At 41.3% G+C, this 17,028-nt stretch overlaps 1 protein-coding gene across 31 annotated transcripts in view; it reads left to right on the top strand.

Moving 5' to 3' along the window:
• Nucleotides 1-17,028, top strand: part of DAB1 (DAB adaptor protein 1) — a 406,138-nt gene that overhangs the window by 367,359 nt on the left and 21,751 nt on the right. For 27 of the 31 annotated variants that reach the window (XM_064429000.1, XM_064428992.1, XM_064428991.1 and 24 more), the window contains 5 exons: nucleotides 5,392-5,523; nucleotides 6,109-6,228; nucleotides 6,858-6,896; nucleotides 8,219-8,284; nucleotides 12,738-12,797. In XM_064429000.1, coding sequence (XP_064285070.1) covers nucleotides 5,392-5,523; nucleotides 6,109-6,228; nucleotides 6,858-6,896; nucleotides 8,219-8,284; nucleotides 12,738-12,797 — 417 coding nt within the window. The remainder of the gene's footprint in view (nucleotides 1-5,391; nucleotides 5,524-6,108; nucleotides 6,229-6,857; nucleotides 6,897-8,218; nucleotides 8,285-12,737; nucleotides 12,798-17,028) is intronic. The other 4 variants (XM_064429010.1, XM_064429012.1, XM_064429007.1 and 1 more) reach the window with 3 other exon arrangements.

Raw genomic sequence — 17,028 nt, 5'->3', positions numbered from 1 at the left:
TTGCAGAGCTTGTGCACTGAGACGCCTTTTAGTAGCTGGCACTTGGAAAAGTCTTTCCTCAGGTTATTGTCTGCAAAATCAGTGTGTGTGGAGGAGGCACGGGGATTAGACAGATTTATTTTCTTCTCATTGTGAAGCCACGCTTACAGGCTGCCATCTGAGAGGGCCCTTCAGGCTTGGGGAACACTCTGGAGGTTACATTTTCCTTTTCTGCTCCTATTCTTGGGGTGGGGTATTTTTGCAGAAGGAAAGTCCATAATCTGTTGTTCAGCCTACATTCCATGAGTGGCTCTGGCTCAAACAGATTAAGGACTGGACTGTTCATTTTCAGTCTCCTTCAGGGGGAAGAGTTCAGCCCCCACTCCATGGTTTTTTTCAGTTTATGCTCTTTTATGACCAAAACGGATGGTCTTGGCCAGTGCTGGGAAATGCCTCCCAGTACTGAAATCTCCATAACTGGAAAGAGGTTTCCAGTAGGTTTTGCTTTTCAGGTTTTCATATGTGACATTTCTTTTTGAAAGCTGAATTGGAATGATGCTTGGCTCCAAAACTCCTTGCTCTTCTTGTAGGAATTCAGTATTGTGATAATTTGCTAAGCCTAAACTCTACAGCTCTCTTCCTTTCCTAGATCAAACCTGATAAAATTTTCCACATGTGCAGTAAATGTTTATATAACAGATTTTTTTTTGGCTATCAAGTGTTTCCTCACACTAAGCACTATCACATTTAAGGCAGATTACAGTGATCTGTCATATATTGTTTGTTCTGTCCCCTCTCCATGGGAATGTGACTGAAGTGTTCATGACAGTAGGGAAGGGTTGTCAGATAGGAAATGAGATGTTTCTCAGTCACCCTGTGCTGTGTCCAGTAGTAATTTGCAGGGAGTTTGAAGTTGTTGGCAGCTGTAGCTCTGAAATAACACTGAGCTGTCTCCTCTCTGCTATTTCACATGAAACTGAGAATTTTTGCAGTGGTTGTTTCATTTCCCCATCTGCTCATCCCCTGCCTTATCTCATGAGGCTGATGTCTTGCCACCCCATCTGCCATCCAAATACCAAGTTCCAGAAAACAGCACGAGAAAGTTTGTGATGCAAATGCAATTTATTGATGTGTTTTTCATTTCACTCTGACATTTGAGACTGTTGACTTTTCCTCCAAATTGTGTGTACACAGTCCCACTGAAACGCACTTTCCTCTAGAGGGAGAGGAAGTGGAAGGCTTCACAACTACTTGAGAGATATCCATGCACCTTAATGGGGAGCAGGGAAAAATCTATGTCAGGAAGAGCTTTGGGGGGTTTGGATGGAGTTTTTTTAGCTATCTACGTACAGGGACTGCTGTCCATCTCTTAAAACTTTCAGAAGTTACAGAACTAGATTTGAATCTGCAGTAGAGAATTCAGGTGTTTCATGTCATGGAATGGTTTGGGTTGGAAGGGACCTTAAAGATCATTTAATTCCAGTCCTGATGCCATGGGCACCTACAGGACTGTGGGATGTGTATGAGGGGAATGAGCAGCTCCACTCCACCTCTGCTGGGTGCATTTTAAGGGAACAGCAGAGAAGCATTGCAGCACAAACACAGCAATTAAGGAAATGCCTGTGGCGTGTTGTTGTCCCCATGATCCCTCCAAACACCAGCTAAAACAAACAGGAATTGTAAGGAATGGTCTTGAGGAGCATTGGACCAGGTGCTGCATGTTGAGCCCTGTTGAGGAGCACAGCATCCTCCTGGGTGCAGTGAAGGAGAACCATCTGTGCCACCCGGTGTTTTCTTGCAGCAGGGAGATAAAATTCACCTCAGAGCCACTCATGTCTTGCAATTCACTGTTTGCCCTGGATGTGTTGCAGTAAGTAATGGCCAATGTCCTGTCACACTTGGGACTTGCTGAGCTTCTTGGTGTAAGGCTTTACCATTCTTTTTCCCTGTTAGGTTCAATTTCTGTGGTTTTTTTCCCCATGGTCTTCCTAAAAAGACAGGGCCTGGTTTCCTTATGTGCTGCTGAACAGTCCCAGGTGGAACAGAGGGGACTTGTAGCATGGCTGAAACTGTGGTCCATGAAGTTATTTTATTATGAATCCATTAAGGACTCTGCAGTTTGGTGGGTGAGTTTATACAGGAAACATATTTTATTGCTTATTCCAGTGTGAATAGGCAGGAATAGGCTTGGTCCATGTGCATCCCACATCCCAGCATCCAAAGTGGAGCTCCCAGTTGATCCCAGCTCTCTGAAACCAGGCTCAGTGTGCAGTTACTCCAGGTGAGAGGCTGTGCAACCCCAGTCCCTATGAGACTTGTCCTGGTGGATGTAATCCTGTGTGGAACAAGCCTCCTGCTTGTGATGGGGCAGCTTTTCCAGGAGGATTTGCAGCTTGCAGGATATTTTTTTGTTGTTGTTGTGGCTCTTAACACTGTGCCCCAGGCTCCACTAAATAGACAACCTCATTAAAAGAGAAATAGCGATAGTAAAGCAGTGACTTTCTCATGCCATCTAACTCACATTTTTGACATGATTGCTGGACCCTCCAAGTACTTAATTGATTGACTTAATTGATTTAGTGGCACTGGAGGCTACAGCATGGAAATAAAGGGGCAAGATGAGGATAAGGGGTGAAAAAATTTATGATAGGTGCCAAGCAGCCTGAGGGAAATTAGAAATGCTACAGATCTCAGAGGCAGCTAAATCAATTCAGTGTGATGTACAGGGAGCGACCTGGGGGAAGAGGAGAAGCAGGGGATGGAATGGAGAAAAGCAGAGCAAACAATGGCTAGTGGGAGAGACCAGAGTAAACCTAAGGGAAAGAGGAAAGGCAGCAGGCTTGGTGCAGATGGATATTTTGAACTTTTGAGTTTAACACCAGGCAAAAATGTCTTAGTATATGAATAAAATACAGTAATGCCATAATGTTTAGCCTAGGAAAAAGAACTTATGCATCACAAGAATGTCTTGTTACCCAGTTTGAGACTTTATCTGTGCTTCCATTTAAAATCTCCAACATTTGCAACAGTGACTAAAGTCACAGGAGACCTAAAATAATTTGGAGGCTGTGGATTTTGTTAACAACTGAAACTTAAATTTTAAATTACTTTCTAATCTCTGCAATATGTAATTGACTGTGTTGAATGATAATACAAATTAACTCTTCTGTTCTGTCGTGCTGCAGTGCTCCAAAACAATTTGGTACCTCACTTAAGGATTGGTAAACGGTTTGTAGCAGCTCTCAGCCCAGACAGAGTAAAAACTTCAGATGGTGATGGAATCCATCAGTATTGGCATACAGGGGTGTCAGAAACATCCCTGAGTTGGGAAATAATTATTTTATGTGCTTGTGGCCACTAGTAAGAGGATTCTGATCTCGCATTTTACAGTGGTGAATCTCTCCTGACTGCAACAGGAGCCCCATTTCTGCTGTGCAGGAGCAAAAAGTCAGACACTCAGTAAATAGTGCTTAGAATGGATCATTGGAATACGTAGAAAGGACACATGAGGTGAACTGAGGGCTGTGAAAACACAGATCTGTTTATTTCTACATTTGAGTACAGATGTGTGCGTGCACCATTGGGTTTCACATGTGTGTTCTAACTCAGTGTCCCTCAAACATGTGAAAAGCTCTCCCTGAACACTCCATCCAGTAAAATACAGAAAAGGATAATTGCAGTCACCTTTACTTAATTTCTGTTTCTATTGATACAGTGTGTATAATATCATAACCATTGGAAATGTAATGATTTTTGAACAGTGAATGTGGATTCCCAAATAAATTGCAGCATCTCCATCTGCTCTCTTACCTTGTGGGTGATACTCTTCAATGGTAGAACAATCTTCAAATTTAATTCCATGAGGAAGGCATCTGATCACAGTTTAATTTCAGTGCAGAACGCTGCCTGGCAATCAATAAAGCAATGTCAGAGAACTTTGATTTAATAGGAGCCAGAGATAACGTTCCCTGTCATATGCAGAATAGAGAGATGGGAACATTTCATTTCATCCTAACAGATAGCATGTAACTTGGTTTTCAAAAAAACCTAATAAATCAATATCCCTGTATTATCTAAGTAAGATCCCATCATTAATTTTAAACGCTCAACACGTCAGGAGAGTCTGAAGTGCACCTTCAGCTGAGCCACGTTCTGCCTGCAGTCACTGGCAACACTTAACTCTGCCACGAGCAAGCAATCTTGATATGGGGACATTAAGAGCCATTTACTGTGAAATGAAAATGAAACATGTCCAGTCTTTTGTTTTATATGGAGCCATCCATCTCTTGCAGGCTGCCTCTCCTTGCAGATCCCACTCCTCACCCTGCGCGCCCTCAGCCTTTTCCCTGCCACACACAGACACTCTCCCTCCTTCTGCATCTTAAAACTTTAACTTCTCTTTTTTTAACTCCAAAAATAACTGCTTGTTTAGAGATTGCCTGGATACCATGCTGGTTTTCAAGATGTGCTTTTCTCAAAGCCAGCAGGAATCTGGACCTCCAAAGAATTCTCTGTGAGGCTTTGCCTGCTCTCAGAAATAGCATTATCCCTAGATGATACAAGAGTAGGTCAATATATCAGAAGATAGAAATTGAAACTAATAGATTGTTTTAGATAAGCTTTCCAAGGAAAAAGTGGAATTATTTTAAGTGGAAATGCTTCTCTGTTACTTGGATAATAAAATGCTGTTTAGTGCAAAGTGAGAAAGATTCTGGCACTACAAGAGATGCTTCCAAGAGCCTCGGATTAATGTCCTAACTCTGGACAGAGTTATGCTCACACAGTTAAAATCAAGTCTTTTTATTATCACAATTCACCAAAGTGGGATTTTAAGTAAAATGTGGACTTTTGCATTCAGCATTGATTTACAGTTGAATAATTACATTTACATTCATTTTCTGAGGAAAATAAGTATTTGGAGCTGCATTACTGCTTGAAGTGAAATCCCTCGCACTGGGTGATGCTGATTTTTGTGGAGATAAGGCAGGTCTGGTATTTATTCCTTGAGGTATTGGAGATGTCAGCTGTGGCTCTGCAGATCAGCCTGGCCTGGGAGTCACCCTGTGTGAAGCTACAGATTTCTGCAGCCCCTGCTTGTTTATGTACCAAGAAATACTGATTCTGTGCCTGGGATGCTGAATAGGTAGTAGCTAGGTAATACATTTTTTACTTAATTATATTTCACTTAAAGATACCTAGAAAAATCATCAGTGGATGCTTTTAGTCAACCGACAAAAGCAAGTCAAATCTGATTAGATTTTGAGCAAAAAAGAGGCTTAAAGAGTTCAAATATTAATTGGTTTTCATATCAGAATGTGTTGGGATCCAGATAAAGTGGTGAAGGAGAAATGATACTGCTTTTTAATCAAACATTCTGATGGATATTCTCTACTGTTGTTTGGTTCTTTTTAGCTACTCCAGCATCACCACGCAGTTCATGAAATTTCCTACATTGCAAAGGATATCACAGACCACCGAGCGTTTGGATACGTGTGTGGAAAGGAGGGAAATCATAGATTTGTGGCAATAAAAACAGCCCAGGCAGTAAGTATCAAATCACTGTCATTTTCTGCCATGTAACTCAGCTGAAAAGCCATTTGTAAGGAGCTTTTCAAGAGCCTGGTCTTGGGTTGTTTATGATTGTGTTAAACTGGTCACAAGTGTCTGTGTGGATCTTAAATAGCAAATTAATGGAACCAGCTTGGGCAAAAGGGAGCGTGTGTCATTGTTCCCATTTTTTTTATGATGTGTTTTGTTATAATTAGTTATTGTTTACCTTTCTAGCTAAGCTAGACTGAATGAAGATAAATTTGCTTATGTTCCTATACTCATGGAAACCACATTGTGTGTAGTCTACTGTAATTTCAGTGGGTGATAAACCACTAATAAATATGCCTTTACATTCATCCATGTGCCTTTTATATTCATAATGCTTTTTATATTCATAACTATAATTATCATTAATTTTCAAGCATAGTTAGTTCAGCAGGAATTAACCCAGGCCTGGGTGCTGAGATAGAAATTAATTCTATATTAAGTTTCATTGTGGAGATGCTCTATCAGCTGGATGGGATAAGAGGTGTTTATTTTCCCCTACAGAAATTCTCCACCCTGTTTTTGCTTCCTTAGGCTGAACCTGTAATCCTGGACTTGCGAGACCTGTTTCAGCTCATCTACGAACTGAAACAAAGGGAAGAAATGGAAAAAAAGGCACAAAAGGACAAACAGTGTGAGCAGGCGGTATACCAGGTACACCAATAAGCTTAGGCTACTGCCACGAAAATTTAGGTTTGGAGTTTCTCCCCAGATTGTTCCAGAGAGGCTCTGAGCATCCTCAGCACTTCTGACAGCAGTGGGTTTGAGCAGTGCTGGCTTCCCAAGGACCAGCGTGAGCCCAGCAGCCAGCCTGAGCCCAGCCTAGGATTAAACTGAGCTCAGAGCTGTCCCTGGGGTGTGGTGAGCCTGGTTGGCAGCTGGAAATGATCCCCTCATTTCCTGCTTAGTGTTTGTTCTAATCAGAAGGAAAACGTTAATGAAGGGTCAGTGTTGTAAGCCAGGTTTTAAGTGTTGTAAGCCAGGATTTAAGTGTTGTAAGCCAGGATTTAAGTCTCATGCTTTAGGAGAGATTCAATATACTTCTGAATGTGTGTGTTTGAATCAAGTCAAACAAGGTGCAGATTGTCAAACTCAGATGGAACCTGAATAAAGTTACTTTGTACCATAATGTGACTTTATCTGTATCCTAAAGAAAGAAAACTATGAACTTACCTGCCCATTTTGCTTGTTCCTTTGCTGTCCTTTAATTTCTGAATACAGTTCTTTTATCTCTGCTGTTTATGTTCTTTGCTTTTACTGCCTGTCCTCTTACTTTGCTGTAGACAATTTTGGAAGAAGATGTAGAAGATCCTGTATACCAGGTAATTTCTGAAGCTGTATGGCCTTGGAGTTTCAGAAATGACAGATACATGTTATCTTCAAACACAGCCAAAACCTTGAACAAGAGGTTTTGAAATTTACTGAGAGGTCTTGTGAGAAATCTTTAAAATCTCCACAGAAAGTAGCATTTTTAGAAATGAAGCTGTAAGTAATAGCACATTATGTCTGTATAGAATGGAATGTTTAAGTTGAGGTATAGAGATACTAGATGAAATATGTCATAAATGCTGCTTTAAATGTGGCTTGTGTACCAGATTTTAAGTTTCAAAATGAGATTTGTCATCATTTTTTAATACAAACTCTTAACTGAAAAGGGAGCTACTCTGAGGATTAGGGAAGGTGACATCTTGTCCTCACAGTAATAAGTTGACATTTTGTTTTTGTTTTCTGTGGAGCTAGAATTTAATTCAGAGGGTGAATGTTTGGGAAAAAAAACCAACAGTAGCACTGATGTTGTAACACACTCCCTTGTTGCTGTTTGAGCTATGATTTAATAATAGATCTGAAATTTAAGTCTTGCTCCATCCAAGAAAAATGTCTGGGAGCAAAGATGATTATCAGAAATGTGTCAATATATTCATGTCCAATACCCTACTGAGTGTGAAGAAGAAAAAGATGTAATTTCATTCTCGTGTTTTTGTGCTGAAACAAAATATGTGATAGTTTACTTTTTTTTCCTGGGGATTTTGTGTTCTTCCACTTAGGCATATCAGTGGGAGTCATGCTGAAAGGATCCAATTTAACCATTAGTGAATATTGAACAGTGCCTAAGGTGCAGCAAGGAAGATGATAAAATTCAAGATGCCCTAAATTACTGTTCAGCTATTATAATGTCAGGAGTTTTGTTCTGTACTCTTCACAATAAAGCAAGAACCTGAAAATGAAAAAATGTTGTGCCAGCCTTTTGCCATGTGGCTTGTTCCACACACACCAACCTGTTCTCCCAGCTTGGGTTTAGCACTTTTATTCATAGATAATAAATATATGTGGAAATAATTGCCTTTATGTAAAAGAGGCAAAATCCACCTTGCCTTCAGAAAATTAATACTGGGCCACAGGCAGTCTCCCTGGCGAGGAAGAATTAGGGAGTTGCTCTAATGATCATTAAGAGGAGATTTAGGCCTGTTCATGAAATATGAAACAACCTTTCCTGGTGCTTCCCAACAACCCAGTTGTCCTGCTGCCAGCCTGTGCTTTGAAGTTGTTTCTTTAATGCCTGCCTTTGTTTTGACGTGGAATTCCAAACGGCCTTTTTCCCTTCTGTTTCATCTCTGACTGTCCCTCTCTGGCGCTGCTGCCATAGTACATTGTGTTTGAGGCTGGACACGAGCCCATCCGTGAGCCTGAAACGGAGGAAAACATTTATCAGGTATAAAAACCTCTCCCCTCGCTGTTCCCATCGCAACGAGCGCCAGCGTTTGGTGAAAGTGCATTTCATACATAGCTCGCTTTTAGTTTTCATCCATCACCAAAACTGTCTTGGCATTTCATTCTGGTGACATTATCTGCCCAGTCCCAATGTGATTTTTCTGTTGTTTGTCATATCAGCTTCTGCGAATTGATATTAACTTTGTCAACTCACAAACTTTTGAGTACACCATATGAGGTGATAAATGGAGATTCTCTTTTTTTTTTCTGTTAATTTTTATGAAATTTTTTACACCTATTCTGAGAAACATGCTGAAGATGTTTTGTTGGCAGGCCATCCAAGCAGTTCCTAGAAATTTCAGTGGTGCTGCTCTTGTTTCTGTCTAACCAAGGAAATAACTGAGCAAAACCTCAGAGCTCTCAAGGGATATCCCCCCCAGACCAGGGAAACTATTTTCAGAGTGCATATGTTATGTTAAAGCCCAAGCTCACATTCTTCACACTGACAAAAAACTGCATTGAAAGCAATATAAAATAATCTTTTGTCGTTCAATTTATCCTCAAGGGATCAGTACGAGGTTTATTAAAATATAATGTAATTCATTTTGTATCACATACTAGAGGCAAATCTGAGGATAGACAGAGATCCTTGTGCGCTGTGAGAAAATTGTGATTCGAGGAAATTGTTCAGTGTGCAGGGGAAGGAGTTTCAAGCAGTGATTAAGCATTTTATCCACTGGACTAGAGGTTGATCTGCTTATAGGAAAAGATTGTAAGGTAGGCAGGAGCAGGGATAGACAAAAAGGAAAATTATTAAGTAATGAGAAAGTGTAGGAAGATAATAGAAAAAATGAGATGCTAGTGTAGCTGTAAGCTAAAATAAAAAGCTGATTGGAAAGAGAAATACAAGTTAAATGTTAGAAAATGACATCTTATAGATGCCATCAGAGGGTCATTAATATGAGATTCATTTACTTTCTCCCTGCTGCTCCCCTGGCACCACACGTACTCAAAAATGCAGCTTTTTGCATCTCCCACACCAAGACATGCAAAGCTCTCACTCAAGGTGAGAGTCTGCCTAAGGCTGAACATTTTCAGTGTTGAAAGTTTGACTATTCTCAGCAAATGTTAAAAAATTGCTAGTCTAGTTGTCAGGTTTGTGCTAGAAACAAAAATCCCATGAGGACTAGATTTGAGGGAAAAAAATGATGATTGTTGTTCATCAAAGTGTGGAGCTTTTAGTGACACTTCAAAGAATTAGCAGGTGGAAGGAGGCAAAATGGGGCTGTTGCTCCCAGTGTTTGTAGATCTTCCAGCAATCATTGGTGGGTAGGGAAGAAGCTGGAACTGTGTTTTGAGGAATAGCCCAGAGAACTTCAGGACTCCTTGGGCAATTCCTTTTCCATAAAATAGAAATAGAAGGTGAAAAGCTGGTAGTGAGGCCTTGTCTCATCTCAAGGTACTGCTGTTACTGTCCTCTAAGTCACCATAGAATTGCTCAAGGCTTCATTTGACAGCATCTGGATGTGATGAAGTGTTTCCTCCCACAGTGCTCACAGAAAACACCTGTGATTAATGTCCCGTACTCTGGATCTTCCCAGTCTAGCATTGTCCTCAGTGTTTACTACAGGCACTACACTACCTGAGCACAGCAAATGCTGAACTGGGGAGTTAGGAGTCATTTTTTGGTCTCTCTGTAATGGATGGATGCTGAGGTGTCCCAGCTGCAGACTGGTCCATAGCCATGAGTTTCCCAGCTCCCACAGGCTTCCTCAGCTCTTGGCTTCCACCAGTATGGGTCTCCACATCTCAGATTATACACTCAGATACTGACAGAATTGTTTCTCTTACAAGATCTTGGTAAACTCAGAATCATCAGGCTATTGGTAAAAACAAAATTGAGAAAGATCCTCTTTTATATTTTTTGTGCTTTTGGTTGATTGGTTGGTTTTTCGTTGCTTTCTTTATTTTTCTTTTAAATTTGATGCATATTTGTGGCAGCTTCTATTATTGACTGTGAAGCCATCCCCACAGCAGACATTGCTAAACATATATCTGCTCAATAACCTCACACAGCCTTGCTTCAGCCTCACCAAACCTTTCTGCTGGTGCTGCTCTGGCTTTTCATTTCCTGGCATGCAACAAATTCACTTCTCCCTTGGTGGAAGAGATTCCCAGCCCGTGGGGAATTGCAGATGAAAGATACGTGCAGAAAGTGACAATTTCTATTTCTTTTTAGCATAATAGAGGTCACAACTTTCTTTTTAAGCATTCTTTCTCTGTCTGTCACCTTTCTTTGATACATTACCTCAAAGAGTGTCTGTGTCTGCTCTTCTAATATTATCTATGTAAGTTGCTATAATTTGTTAGGCAAGGACTCAATCACTGAGCACATGCCAACCCTCAGATTGCTTAATAGCAGCTCCTCTGCTGCCTGGCGTTCTGGAGAGGTGGAGATGGGATTTTGGGAGGTGGTTTGGTGTTTGTGTGGCGGCTCTGGTCTCTGTGGAGAGGCGAGTTCTGCTCCGTGAGGAGCTGACAATCCGAGATTGGGGTTTAGGACTGTGGTGCTTTTATTGCTGCAAAGACATCCAGATGGTTCACAGCCTGTCACAGAGACAGAGCTGACAGCAGAAATAGAGCTGGTACCTCTTACTGGTGCTGCTAATCAAAGGAAAAACAGCAATTCACTGCAGCCCCCAGAGTAAGCAGAGATGCAAACAAATGTGGTGGTGAACAGCAAGAAAAGACAGCAGGTCAGGCAGCACTGAGTTGGGACAGAGAAATGGCTTTCAGGAAAGTTTCTCTGTCTTCATATGAGATGCAAGGAGCTCTCCTCTGAGTATAAATTGGAGTAGAAAAAGAGGGGTTGATAGTGCAGGGGAATGCTCAGTCCACAGTCAGGTCTGGATGTAGGTTCAGACTGGGATGTCTTCACAGAAAGGTTGGAAGGAGGAAGAGGAGAATGGCTGAAAGGGGAAGATTTTGGAGAAAATAGAAAAAATGCATAAAAAATTGCGCACTAATGAAAGTTTAGAAACAGTTTATCTTTCCTTATCTCCCCTCATTTTGTGAAGATCCAGCTTTCCAGTGACTTCCTAAATCAACCATTCCTGGTTCCTGCTCTCACACTGTCAACTCCAGCTCTCTTTCCAGACTCTTACTGCCATGGCACTGAATTTTTACCAGTTTCACTTATCTAATGTGATACTGGCTTTAGTGGAAGTAGCCAGAGAAAATCAAAAATAGGAATAGAAGAGATCTTCCACAAAGCTCATTCAGTTTCTCTAAGAGTTCTTGACAAACTCTTCAATATGCACCAAGTTTAAAACACAGAGTTTCTTGTGAAGGCTGTACAACAGTACAGAGATGTTTTTATATAGAATATCATACAGAATAATAAATGACAGCATATCTCAATGAATAAGTAACATTTCTTCAGCTTCCCCTAGACCAGTCTAGGAGTTTAATATCAGAACCTTAAGATACTTATTGTCTTAGAAAACAAAAAGGTCATAATTATATCATATTTGCAATATCATCTCATTGACCTGTGAGGTTTCATTGTTGTCTGAAATGTAACTTTTGTACTCCCAATGCTTTGGTGGAAAAGCAGCACTGGTGAGAACAGGCTACTATTCTTTTTGCTTTTGTGATTTTCAATGGACACTCAGTGCTTCCAGGGAGGAAAGGAAATACAATCACAAATTATAAATATGCAAATAAGTGGTCCTTGGGTGAGCACAGCCCAGTACTACAAAGCAGCTGAGTCTGCATGAGCAGGTTATAAATCCCCTGGGTATAAATCATGACTGGTGGCTCAATAAAGGCTCACCCAGAGTTTTAAGTGCATTGTCCCCTGTCCATCTTTCTTTTGTCAGGCTTCAAGAGGCCTTAATTCCTTAGGAAAATTGTACCATTATAACCAAATATTTCCTAGAGCAGCCACAAGGCCCCATCACTGCAGTATTAAGACTCTTTTTAAATGGTTAAATTAATTGTGAGAAAGAAATCTGACACAAGGTAAAAACATCTTACCCTCACCTTGGTCGCTCTGCTCTGTGTCTCTGGGGAGATGATGAACTCACCTGACCATAACCTCCATTGCCCATCTCTAACCCCCAAGTTAAAGGAAAAACAACCATTTAAGTAGGAAGGAGCTTCAAGTACACCTGGACTTCATGCAGCCAGAATTATCTGAGAATCGAAATCTCCTTTCTGAACACTCCTAGGCTGTAGAAAATTGGGATAGGTGTTCTATTTCTTCAGTATTTTCTCCATTAATGGCCCTACTTGGATAAGAAGGGAACCCTCCTCGATTTCATTAATACTAAAAATTAGTATTAAATAAACCACTCATTTAGGTACACCCTGTGCATAAATAGCAGGTGCTCTTTGTAGTTTTTCACCCAAGCTGCTTTTATAGTGACCTCAGTTTTCCTTTGCTGTTGCAGGTTCCTACCAGCCAAAAGAAAGAAGGTGTTTATGATGTGCCAAAAAGTCAACCTGTAAGTGTAAGTATCTCCCCTATTTATATACAGTAAAGGAAGTGTGGTTTTCAGCTTCTGTGGCTTTTATTATTATCTGTAACATTTGATACATTCCTCATGTTGTGACTTTTATCAGTGATACATTATGGGTTGGTGGGGACTGTGATGTCACTTACATCCATCTCATTCATTGCTTGAGTCTCCTTTCTGTCTTTTCTAACTCATTTTTAGGCAAGTCACCATTTGTAAATGTGTTATTTGTGGTTAGAAGTTGACAGCAAGCCTTCTGCCTGTTAATGCTTGAGGTGCTGCCTGGTTTAAAAGGGTTCCTCTGGTACCCAAATGTGTATTATTTCTGTAGTGCTCTAAGTATACAAGAAACGAAGCTTAATTCAGCTCTGTGTTTTGTGTGGGCAGGAAAATATTAAAAAATAAGGGTAATATGCTGTTGTAGCCAAAAAACACCATTCCCATTCTGTGTATTGGCATTTTGAAAAGGTGAAGCATTTATTCACAAAATATGTAAAAAATGGTAACAAGCATTTGAGAGAAGTGACAGATGCCTTAGAACAAGGTGTGGGTTTGCTGAAGGGTAGGTTATGCTGTTAAATAGAAATTTGTGCTATAAATGCCTCAAGAAATTGTTGGATTGCTTTGGTTACACAAAAAATTAGTATTTCTGAGGATCTGTGTGAGAGTGGAGAAAAGCCAAGGAAAAGAATTTCAGAATTTCAGAATTGTAGTGGGAGAAGCATGGGGAAGATGCCTGTGTTCAAGAGAAGGAGACTTTTTTTACAGCAGGATGTGGTGATTTGCACAGTGACCAAAAAAAAAATGTTGTGAAGGAGCTGGATGGGGACCCGGACTGTGACTTCTGGGCTTTGCACAACCAAACAAACAAACCCTGCCAGAAATATTTCACCATGAGCCAGTAGGAGCAGGGAGGTATCTTCATGTTGCTTCCAAAAATCTGGTGAAATAACTCACATTGCATCACTGATTGAGGTATTTGTGGGCATGGAGTAGCAGTTGATTTTTCACTTACCTTTCATGCAGTTTTTCATATAGTTCAGTGGTACAATTTTTGTGCTGTGCTTTTCCTGTGACTCTTTTATTATCCCTTCAGTGATGCTTCAATTTCACTCAGGGTACAGTGTGTAATTTAGGTTGTTGCAGCATGGCTGGGTGTGCAGTGCTTGCAATCATATCTGCAGACACTCTGGTACTACTCTGTCCTGTAAATAACAGATGTGAGGAACAGGACTCGTGGAACCTACTCTGTAATCATCAAATACATTTAATCTGCCATCTCCATGAAGCTAGTTGCACCCTTTTTTCTTTTTTTTTTTCTGCTAGTTCGTGGTTAAATTTAAAGGGATTAAAGCTTTTTCTCTAATCAACTTCTGTACATTAATTAATGAAGAAAAGGAGAAGAGGAAGAAAGATGTAGCTAAGATCCTGTTTCACCTTTTTATATTAGTATGTATTAAAAGAAAAAAAAAGAGCAATAGCTCTTAAAATTAGCAATTTAATATTCCACTGCCCATCTGATTTATTGCTCACCCTTCTACATGTGAGACTCTCTGTCATTGAGACACTTGCCATAATTTTGTTTTCAATTTATAGCTGTCATTATTATATAAACCTCTAAAATTCAATCTGAGGGCAAATAATCATGCTCATATACCTGGTTTAAACATGTAAGGACACTTCCTTTATTAGGAGGTCTTGCTTTCAGTAATTTCATAATGGATGAATGAACTGAGGAACTTTTTTGTGGCTCCTGATAGGTTTCAGGCACCATGAATTCTCTCTGCTGACAACACATTCAGCTCTTAATGCATAAAGTTTTGGTCAAATTCAGGCTGAATTGCCCACAGTCCCTGGACAGAGATGGAGTTTCCATCTTGGGATTGTTTTCCTCTGGTGTGTTCCCAGGCAGGTTTAGTCTCTGATCAGAAAAGTGAGGGATATTGAAGTGGTCACCCAGGTGTCCTCCAGCTTTGTCTCTCTGTAGCCAGTGGAGAGAATTGGCCACTTCTCAGGTTGGATTAGCCTTGGAACAACCTGCTCCAGTGGGAGAATTCCCTGCCTCTGGCAGGGGGTTGGAATGAAATGGTCTTTAAGGCCCCTTCCAACCCGAACCATTCAGTGATTCTCTGATTCTGTGGAATTCCTCCCATCTGCACGATGTGTCCCTCTCAGATGGAAATAAATGTACAACTGCACGTGGTTCTTTTGTGGCTGCAGATGAATTTTAAATGACCTGCAGCTATGATGGCTTCTAAACGTTAGGCTTAGGTGGGGTGAGATCCACCACAGTGTGGAGGCTTGAGGGCAGAATCCCCATCTCAGAGGCTGCTTTTAACCTGGGCAGTGTAATTCACACTGATTTTCAGTAAGATACAGCTTCCTAAAGCACCAGAACCATTTGGGCAAATATTTCTCCAGGGATAGGGGATCCCACTGAGGCAGAAGGTGTGAAGCATCTCCCTGGTGGTGCCAGGGAGGAGCAGGAGAGTTCAAAATTGTGTGTTCATGTACTTAGCAATGCTGTGCCATTGTGTGAGGCCGTTTGTCAGCAGGTGTCAAAGTGCTTTACAGCCTGGCTCCTCATGATCTCTGATATCAAATAATGTAAATACGGAGCAAATGAGGCGGAAAGGAATGAGCCTCATCCCAGGACTGGAACGGACCCACTGAACTCAATTATCAGCAGTGGCTGCTTGCCAAGTCACTGCTCTGACATTGGGATGGAAAGATTGCTTACTCAATGGAATTCTTGTGTTTCCCCACCTCTCTGCTGCATCCCTTCCCAGCAAATACTGATCTCCCATGGTTTTCCTCTGCTGGGTGCTGAGCTCCAGACACACACTTCCCCTGGAATTCCTTCCCAGTTCCTCTCCCTTCCTGTATATTAACTCACATTTCTTGAATTCATTCTTATTTTCTCTCTGCTGTGTCCTTGGACCATTTTTCCCATTCCCCATTCACTGAGAGTAGACATCAAGACAAAGAAAGCAGGCTTACCCTAAATTCTTCTGTTAAGTGGTGCATGCTCCACTTAGAAATTCTAGTTCTGTGTGTGAAATTAACTGTTCTAAAAAAAGGAAAATGTTTAATGATCTCTTTTTGTCATAATTTCCCTTCGTCTCCCCATTAAACATCCACATCAAGTTCTACCTGTCACGGTGTTTTTAGAAATAAGAGTCAGACTGTAAAATACCCTTCAAAGAACCTGTCAGTCACGTCACAATAAAACCTTCTCTCCTCCTCAAAATGTCTAAACTATCTGCTTAACAATTTCATGAAGGCTTTCAAACAACTCATCTCGCTGCTGTGTAAGGATCCAAGGCATCCGAGGTGGAGCCTCACAGTGCAGGCAGGGATTTGGCTGGTGCCAGCTGCGTGGGGAATATCAAACCAGGCTGGAACAGAGGAATTCCACTGTCTTAGGACATGGTGTGGGAGGAGCAGATGAAGTTGGACTTGAGCACACAGGTTTAGAAGGCACAAGACCTGCCTGGTGGTTCTGGTGTGTTTGGGAAAGCTCAGCTTTGATTCTGGCTGGGATTGCAGTGCCATTCCCACATCTGGCTTCTCCCAGATGTGGCTTTGCAGAAACAAAGAAGACTTGGACACTGGTGATGCTGACTTCAGCCTCCACAGTCAGGCTTCCAGGACCAAATTCTCAGAGATGAGGAGAAAGGGAGTGCACAGTCCTGGTCTCTGGCTGTACTGGGAAAGCTGTCACATGGAAGTCTGGGTTCTCATCATCTCTTGTGTCTCCCACCTGCAGTTGAAGGAAGCCACCCCTTGTCCCCAGGCCGTGATCCTGACATTCAAGGGCTCATCTTTTCCTGTCCTGACCATGTGGCTGGGACCTTGGCACCAGCACCCTCTGTGCCTGGGAATTTCATTATCTTGGGAATGTGTAGCCTGGGAGCAGTGTGGGCCTGGCTCCAAGCTGGAATCACCCTGGTGGTCTCTTGATTTATTAGAGTCTGTCAGAGAAAAGTGGTAATTGAAGCATTTTAAATACCATCTCCTATAAGAGTAAATACCCCAAGTACACAGGGAATTCAGAATTAAGTTCCCTGCAAATGAAAAGAAAATAAACAGATGAGTAAGCGTCTGTTTTGATCATATGAAGAGTTCCTTAATTTAAGGGAAGCTATCGAGCAACAGTGGAGCAATTCAATTCCCTCAACATGCCTCAGTAATCTGGGATGTCAATTATATCCAACAGTCCCGA

The sequence above is a fragment of the Passer domesticus genome, chromosome 7 (genome assembly GCF_036417665.1).
Source record: "Passer domesticus isolate bPasDom1 chromosome 7, bPasDom1.hap1, whole genome shotgun sequence".
Lineage (NCBI taxonomy): Eukaryota > Metazoa > Chordata > Aves > Passeriformes > Passeridae > Passer > Passer domesticus.
The sequence above is the reverse complement of the archived record's forward strand: the minus strand, read 5'-3'. Positions and strand labels throughout refer to the sequence as shown.